The sequence below is a fragment of the Sorex araneus genome, chromosome X (assembly GCF_027595985.1).
Source record: "Sorex araneus isolate mSorAra2 chromosome X, mSorAra2.pri, whole genome shotgun sequence".
Lineage (NCBI taxonomy): Eukaryota > Metazoa > Chordata > Mammalia > Eulipotyphla > Soricidae > Sorex > Sorex araneus.
In genome coordinates, this window is record NC_073313.1 from 149,251,098 (window position 1) to 149,260,504 (window position 9,407).

The window sequence follows — 9,407 nt, forward strand, 5'->3', positions numbered from 1 at the left end:
AATTTTCATGGTAATCTTTTTCTTTCCTTGCAACAGATGCCAAGAAATTAGCTCTTTGGTTAATATGAGAATATATTTTAATTTTTGAAACACCTTCATATGTTTTCCAGAGTTTGCACAAGATGCCATTCCTACCTACAGTGAATGAACATTACTGCAACTCTCCAACACAGGCTGTATTCAGCACTCTTCATATAAACAATTTTCACCTGAATGATGCGGCATTTTATTGTTATTTTGGTTTTAATTTCTCTAAAATAAGTGACGTACTATTTTTTTCAAAGCTTTTGGGGAAGTGTCTGTCAGATCCTATCCCCAATGTTTATAAACTGTTTTCTTAGTGTTCTGTCATGGAGATATAAGCCCTTTGTTAAGCACATGATGTGGCAACATATCCCATTAAGAAATAGAAAAATATTTATTTTAGAACTAATTTCTTTCATAATAAAAGGTTTTTAGTTTGTTTTTTTCACACTTATCTTTGTTTTCATTTCAATAGAAAAATTTGAAGACATATCTGAATTCAATACAATGAACAGTTATGTTTATATTTTGTTCAATATATTTTATGGATCCTGGTAAATAATTTTTAATTGAATTTAATTGAATTTAAGATATGGTATGAATAAGATAATGCTGAAAGATGAAGTTCATTTTATATGTATATGTTCTGAAGTTCAATCAAGGTATTCAAAATTGTAAGGCAAGCACTAAGTCATTTAGCCACATCAAAGATATCATCTCTTCCTCCTCCTCCTCCTCCTTCTCCTCCTCTCCTACTTCTTATTCTTCTTCTCCTCCTCCTCTTCCTCCTCCTTCTCTTCTTCCTCTTCCTTCTCTTTCTACTCCTTCTCCTTCTCCTCCTCCTTCATCCTTCCCTTCCTTCTCCCCCTCCTCCCTCCCCTCCTCCTCCACCTTTGCCTTCTAGTTACATCCAAATTAACAAACTGTCAGATTTTTCAACCTTATAGCTGTGTAGTATTACATTTTACGTGTATATGTATATATAAAACACATGAGATGGTATCTTATTGTCATCTTGACTTTGATTTCCCCAATAATAAATGATGATGAGTATTTTAATGTGCCTCTTGGCCATCTGTTGGCCTTGTGCTGAAGTTCTTCCTGGCAAAGCCAACTGATCTTTTCGACTGCTGGTATCATGTGGGAATACACTGAGTCCCAGCTGTTGAGGAGGGCTATCTGTTGCCAGGCAAACCTGCATTCTTGGCAATTAGCATGGCTCAATGGTCTTTCAACTGCCTGTGGCTAAGTTTTGAGATTAGGGTGAGACAACAACTGTAGTGTCTATAAAATTATTACTCCACCTCTACATTAGCTCATAGAAATCCAGTGACACCTCATGACACTCCATCCCACATAGCCCATGTAACCATGCAATATGCTTTCCTCTTCTGATCTTGTGATCTGCATGCAATGCATCCTTTTCTGCATATATATACATACATATATGTAAACATTATCCTCAATAAACTTTGTCATACAACTAAGAATCTGTGGATCGCATGGGTGATTTTGTCCTGACCTATTAGCATCCATTTTTGTAGGTGCTAGAAACTCTTTTCACCCTCCCAATGTTCAGGTAAATATGGCATGATTACAAAGTGTTAGGACAGGGACCCTGAATGGTGGAAAGATTAGCATAAAGATCCCATATAAATGTCGTAAGTGGAGTAAAAATGGGGCAAAATAAGTATATAGTTAATGCACTGAAGCAAGGCAAGAAAATAGGAGACCCTTCAGTATCCCATAGCCATCAAATGAATGGCTACAAAATGAGCAATAGAAGGAATAGTTAAGAAAAAGAAAAAGACTGAGGTCTCTCTACATGAGTATGACTTGATCAGGAGGCTTTGTAGGAGGTCTCCATGGCCACTATTAAGTTGGCCACACCACAAAAGGTAAAAAAAGAAACCAAAAAGCTGTTTACATCTTAAGGCTCAAAACCTCCTCCCTGCTCTTATCAAACTTCATAGACTTTGTCCAGTCACACGAAAGTCTTTTGTACAATTTAACAGAAGGGAGAAGGAAAATTTACTCTCACTACTGCCTATAAAGCCTACTTCAGCTCCTTATGAGACTTCTCTGTCAATAGAGACGGCAGATTTATATGATGAGCAAGGTGAAACTAATGACTTTACTTCAGATCCAAATTTAGGCTCAGATTCAGACACTCTCTTGCAGGCTCTTGTAAAGAAATTAGTGTTACATATACACAATGGAATACTACACAGCTGTTAGGAAAAATGAATTGATGAATTTTGCCTATAAATGGATGTACATGGAAAGCACCATGCTGAGTGAGAGGAGTCACCAAATCCTCTTGGTCCCTGTTACCAAAAGTGTAAGTGTGTGGGGCAGAGGATAGTTAAGATAGAGAAGCATCCAGAATGACAATAATAGTTGGAAATGACCTGTTCAAGAACTGACTACTGAAAGCAGGTAAAGGAATGCACTTGATAACTTTTCATTATCTGTATTACAAATAATAATGCTCAAAAGGAGAGGGATAGAGAGAGATAGAGGTAGAGAGAAAGATAAAATACAGGCAGGCTGGGGTGGGGTGGTCTATCTCAGAATGATTCAATATAAAATAAAATAATTATTGGTTAGCTTTGCTTTCTCATACTGACTACATGTTTCACATTCAAGTTCAAAATTATCCATTACATCTTGGGCTGCCAAACTGTTGTTTATGAGTTATCAGATATGGTAGACATTTTCACTTTAACATAATTCTCAAAGTCCAGTTCAAAATATGTAGCCAAATAACAGGAACTCTGTTTCCACTTAGCTACAGAATTTTAAAAATGGTAGTTCTGCCATACCTTTCTTTCTTTTCTTTTTTTTTGAAGGGAACCAATCTCAATTAGAAGATGGCAGACAATGAGCCACGTCCTGCTGCTGTTTCATTGAAATCTTGGAAAACCTCTTAAAATACATGACAGTTTGAGCTGTAGCCTAGTGCTTTAGAAGGACAAATACACAATGATTCTATTGTAGCTAGGATCAGTTGGCTCTCCAGCAAAAATTATTTTCTTGAGTCTATGTATGTATAACTCTTGTCACTGAAAGCACACCACAGACTAAGGTGTATTTTAGGATGTAAGATAATGTGTCTACTTTGGTATGCATGAAATGACATATTATTAGACTGTCTATAGTCACATACTGTGCATGTAACCACAACCTCATGCTTCAGGAGGATGTTGCAGGCTTATCCTGAGAAGTGCTGCCTTCACCGTCTTGGCACTTTGCTTCAGTCAATCCATCTGCCCCATCCTGCAACTGCATTGGAAGTTTCACATATTTTTATTTATTTTTGTTTTTTTTTGGCTTTTGGGGTCATACCTGGCGATGCACAGGGGTTACTCTTGGCTCTGAACTCAGGAATGACCCCTGACAGTGCTCGGGGGACCATATGGGATGCTGGGAATTGAACCCGGGTCGGCTGCGTGCAAGGCAAACGCCCTACCCTCTGTGCTATTGCTCCAGCCCCATTTTTATTTCTTTTTGTTTGTTTAATTTTTCAATTTTATTTTAATAAAGTTGTCCACAGCAATTGATTACTTTCAGTATTTCAACCCCAATCCCACTAACATTACACCTTCCCTCCACTGTTATTTTGAATTTTCTCACCACCACTAAAGCCTGCCCCACATGCAGATGCTAAATTTCTTATTTTGTATTGCTTGTTATGTAGGATGTTGTGTAGGATGTCGTGAGGCTGCAAAAGCTGCTGCACACTCTTTGGTATCTGTGGCAGCCAGGACACTGGATGGGTGGGGAGATGGGGAGGGGTGGCTATATCCACCTCCATGTGGCTGGAGTTTTCAGTCACTGGTCTTGCATGCCTGGGTTTTTCTTCTGGAGGTTTGTGGCCTCATTTTTACAGCATACTCAATTTAAATAATACTGATATTATTAACAAATTACCTTATTTTATGTAGCAGTATTTTTGTTTTTATAAGAGTAGATTTATACATGTTTGGAGAATAATAATACCACACAAAAGTGTCAGTATCCCTCTGCCATAGACCACTGGGCACTTTTAGTACCACTTTCTTCCCCCCACCCTTAGTAGCATCAGTTACGTTGTTGTATTCTATAGGTTTGTTTTTATTTAGACATTGTCTACCCCCTTGTTTTGTTTCTTCATGTATCACACTTCTTTTTCCTTCTGTCTAACTTCATTTAGCATAATCTCCAGTTTCAACCATTTGTAGAAGAAATCAAAGATTTTTTCATTTACTATTGCTGAGTAACAGTCCATACTGTATACAAACACATATTCTTTGTCAACTCACTTACAGTTAAGCACATGCATTTATTTTTAGATCTTCCAAGTGCAATTCCATGAAATAGGACTTAAATCAACATAGCATCCTTCCCTTCTCTCCCCTTCCTTCACCTTCCCTTCCTTTCCCTTCCCTCTCTTCACCTTCCCTTCCCTTCTGGATGGGACAAGTTCATCAGTGATGGTTGTAGACATCACTGAGTGATGGTAATGCTGCACTACCATGGCTCTGTGTTCAGAAATTGCTCCCAGCACTACTCAGAGCATCATCAGTGCCCGGGATCAAAACCAGACCTCCTTTATGCAAAGCATGCGCTCAATCCATCGAGAGGGTTCTCTTTTGTGCACAGAGAAACTTGCTGTTTCTGATGTTATTTATATAAAACATTCTCGCTGGTGTCAGTCAACATCTCAGCATTTTATTAGTATTTCACCTGTAATCTGGGATTAGCACTTATCTAGGGATATTTGTTGGTAATCTTTACAATTTTCAGGAGAATGGCTTGCCCCATTCACTTTGTATCATATTTCAAGAGAAACTACCACATTGTTAAAGAAAGCCATGGTTTTCTTGCTACGTTGTTGACTATCATTCCCCAGTATAGTTTCAAAAAAATTGGATATCCTTCATTGTTCTACTTTGTGAAAGAATAATCCTTCTCACCCAGAAGGAGTCTCCAGCTGAGTTGGGAAGAACGAGAGGGCTTGTACTAAGCAGACGGTGCACAAGTCAATGGGCAGGAAGGTGCCCCACAAGCAGCTGGCCACCAAGGCAGCCTGCAAGAGCTCGCAAGCCACGGGCAGCGTGAAGAAGCCGCACTGCTACCAGCGGCCCGATACCGTGGCACTGTGCAAGATCCACAGCTACAAGAAGTCCACCGAGCTGCTTATCCACGAGCTACCATTCCAGCAACTGGTGCTCGAGACCTCGCAGGACTTCAAGACTGACCTGCGCTCCCAGAGCTTGTCCGTCATGGCGCTGCAGGAGGCATGTGAGGCCTACCTGGTGGGGCTCTTTGAGGATATCAACTTTCGCACCATCCACGCCAAGCGCATTACCATTATGCCCAAGAACATCCAACTGGCATGCCACATTCACGGAAGGGGGGCAAAAAGTTTACATATGATGCTGAAATCTCAGGGTGGGACAAATTAGAGACGCTACTGGCACCCGATAAATCGATGATTAATGGGATGACAGTGCTGCAGTGCTATGATTACTCGAATAATGCTTCAATGAGTATTATTGAACATTTCTCACATGACACATGTTCAAAAATATTTGGGATGCATTTCTTTTTCATTTTGTAAAATTGATTTTCATTAAAACACTGTGATTTACAAAGTTGTTCATAATACAGTTGTTTCAGGCATATAGTGTTCCTACACCACCAGTGTGACCTTTCCTCCACCAATGTCCCCAATTTCCCTCCCAACCCAAGTTTGCCCCCCTCTGGCACATAACAAACTTACCTCATAATGCTTGCTTGGGCTTGAGCAATACCCCAGCTGATAGGATGTTAGCCTTGCATACAGATGGCCCGGGTTTGATTCCTTCACCCTTCTCAGAGAGCCCTGCAAGCTACCAAGAGTATCTCACCCGCACAGCAGAGCCTGGCAAGCTACCTGTGGTGTATTCGATATGCCAAAAACAGTAACAAGTCTCACAATGGAGACGTTACTGGTGTTTGCTCGAGCAAATCGATGAGCAACGGGATGACAGTGACAGTGACAGTAAATGCTTGCTTAAACAAAACTTAAAGAAGACCGTCCCAGCTCCCACCCACCCTGGCCCCTGAATGAAGCCCTAGCTGGTGGCACGCCATTTCCCAGCACCGCAACCATTTTCTCTTCCAGCCCAGGTGTGTGTCGTCCCACAACCCACCCTTTCCGCATCCCAGCATGTGTCTTGGACTCAGCTCTAGTGCGGCAAGGGGCGTGGCCTAGTCTTCAGGGGGCGTGTACTCTGCCGAAGTGGGCGTAGCCTATTTTGGCCGCAGTTATTTTCTTGAGACCCAGCAATGTGTTGTTACATCTGAGTCTTCATTATCTATGTCCGTGAGTAACATCATAGCTATCCAAAATCCAGTAAGCCAATTGGCCAGTACTCTATCCAAATTTCACCCAAACGACAATGAATACAAGTAGCTGTGCAAGCCCAATGTAAAAGAGCGAATTCTCCAAAAGCATCACTTGAGGCCTCATATAAGGATTAGAGAAACATCTGAGAGGAAAGACATATTCTAGAAGGGGAAAAGAAAAAAGGCAACCACCATTGACTGAGCCCATCCAGAATCCTTTCTTGCAAAAAGAGGGTCTAGAGATAGTGACCTTGAAGGTCTCTCTTCCATACCACCACAACAACATGAAGAAAAAGCGCAAATCTCCAGCACAAGGAGAGGATGATGAAAGGAGTCCAGAGCCTCAATAGGCGTTTCTTACAAACTTGAGCTCTCTGATAAAGAATTCAAAGATTAAATGCTGAAGATGTTCAATGAACTCAATGTAAAGATTGAACAGATATCCATTAAATTAAAGGAGGACCTTCCAGAACCAATAGAATGGACAGTCAAGAAAATACGGGAAGAAATGAGAGCAGAAATTTAAAAAGCTACAAAAAGAAATGTCACAAAGGAAGGATTCGGTAGATGAAATAAAAAACTCTGTGGGTGCCCTCAAAAATAGAATGGCTACAGCAGAAGACAGAATCAATGACCTTGAAGATGATCTGCAGGAAGCCTACAGGCAACAAAAAACAATGTGAAGAAACCTCAAAATAACTCTAGGGCCGAACTAGAATCCTAGGGGGTGATGTCAAGAGGAACATTAGAATCATTGGAGTACCAGAAGGACAGGGTAGCAATCCCAATGAAAGAGCCACAGTCAAATAAATTATTGCTGAAAAGTTCCCAGAGCTGGAGAATTAAAGGAGCCCAAAGGGTGTCCAAAGGATGCCAGCTAAAATAGACCCTAACAAAGAACTCCAAGACATATCATAGTTAGAATGATGGACATCATGGATAGACACAATACTGCAAGCAGCAAGGTCAAAGAAGGAAATACCATACAAAGGAGCACCTTTTAGATTCACAGAAGGCCTATCAGAGGAAATCCTCCAAACCCAAAGCCAGTTGTGGGATATAGTGAAAAAAACTTAATGAAATGAACGCTTCACCAAGAATACTTTATCTGGCTAAACTCTCATTCAAACTAGAAGGAACGATACACAATTTTGTGGATAAACAACAGCTCAAGAACTTCATAGAATCAAAACCAAACCTAAAAGGACTAAAGTGGCTACTGTAAGGCAAGAAAAAACCCTACAAGTACAACAAACTCTTTCAGAAAGATGGCGCAAAATCCCATAACAATAATCTCTCTCAATGTCAATGGTCTAAATTCACCAATTAAGAAACAGAGTGGCCCAGCCCTCGGTGCCCGCGTGTTCCACGCCTGGCCCCCTGACCCAATCTCCACCCAGTGTCCAGCGGGCAGGGACCCCCACCCCTCACGGCCACTGAACCTCTGATTCCTGCTTCCTCATCCAGGTGCGCCTGATCCCCTCACTGAGAATCCCAGGCCCCGGTGCCCGCGGGCTATGTGTGCAGCCCCCAGACCCAATCTCAACTAAATGTCCAGTGGCCAAAAGGGGCATGGCCATTTTGGTAGTGGGCATGGCCCCGCTGCAGTGGGCGTGGTCTCCAGGGGCACGGAAGCAGCCACAGTTATTTTCCCCTGTTCTAGTATACTTGACAGACGTCTCAATCCCCATTAACTGACTTTGTGGAGATCTCCCCAGATACCTCAAACACAAAAGGCTAAATAAACGACTATCCTACTCCAATTGCACCAAAATATCAAAAACTCACAAAAAGAGAGATTAGCTCTAGTGAACTGGAAGTTCCCACCTCCATACAGCCATGATAGCATGAAGACACAGCACAGAGAGATTGAAGAAAAGAGTTCAGAAGCCTCAGCAGTGGTTTCCAACAAATATTATCTCTCTGATAAAGAATTCAGAGAAGAAATTCTGAGAATGTTCATCGAACTTAAAGAAATGGTGGAGCAGTCAGCGAAGAAATTATGGGAAGAAATGAGAGCAGAAATAGGAAAGGTACATTGAGAAATGTCACGAATAAAAGACACTGTAGACGAAATAAAAAACACAGTGAGAGCCCTCAACAGTAGAATGGTACAGCTGAAGATAGAATTAGTGAGCTTGAAGATGAGCAGTAGAAAGCCCAAAGCCTACAACAAACAATTAGAAAGGATCTTAAAGTAGCTCTACGGCGAATCAGAGACCTAGGGGATGATGCCAAGAGGAATAACGTAAGAATCATTGGAGAACCAGAAGGACAGGGAGGCAAACCTAATGAGAAAGCCACAGTCAAAGAAATAATTGCTGAAAAGTTCCCAGAGCTGGATAATGCAGATGTTCAGGTCCTAGGAGCCCGAAGAGTGCCACCTAGAAGAGACCCTAATAAAAAGACTCCTAGACATATCATAGTCAGAATGATGGATGCCACTGATAGGGACACAATACTGCAAGCAGCAAGGTCAAAAAAATAAATCACATACAAAGGACCACCCCTTAGATTCACAGCAGACTTATCAGAGGAAACCCTTCAAGCCAGAAGACAATGGTGGGATATAGTGAAAAAATCTCTATGAAATGAACGCCTCACCATGAATACTTTATCCGGCTAAGCTCTCACTCAAACTCGAAGGAACCATACACATCTTCATGGATAAACAACAGTTGAGGAACTTCATAGACTCAAAACCAAAATTAAAGGAAGACTAACGGGGCTCCTGTAAGAAAAGAAAAACCACTACAAGCACAACAAACTCCTACAGAAAGATGGCACAAAACTCCACAACAATAATCTCTCTCAATGTCAATGGTCCAAACGTACCCCATCAAGAAACACAGAGTGGCAAAACAGATTCAGAAACTGAACCCAGCATTCTGCTGCCTACAAGAAACATATCTGAATGTTCAGAGCAAACACAGAATCAAAGTCAAAGGATGGAAAACAATCCTTCAGGCAAACAACTCCCTCAAAAAAGCCAGGGTGGCCATACTAGT

The 9,407-nt window shown here is 41.2% G+C and overlaps 1 protein-coding gene across 1 annotated transcript; it reads left to right on the forward strand.

Annotated features, from left to right (window-relative positions):
* The first annotated feature begins 1,889 nt into the window (after window positions 1-1,889).
* On the forward strand, window positions 1,890-5,474 carry LOC101551775 (uncharacterized). The gene is made up of 2 exons (XM_055121168.1): window positions 1,890-1,922; window positions 5,034-5,474. Exons 1-2 carry the CDS (start codon window positions 1,890-1,892, stop codon window positions 5,472-5,474), a joined length of 474 nt encoding a protein of 157 aa, XP_054977143.1.
* Window positions 5,475-9,407: the final 3,933 nt, after the last annotated feature.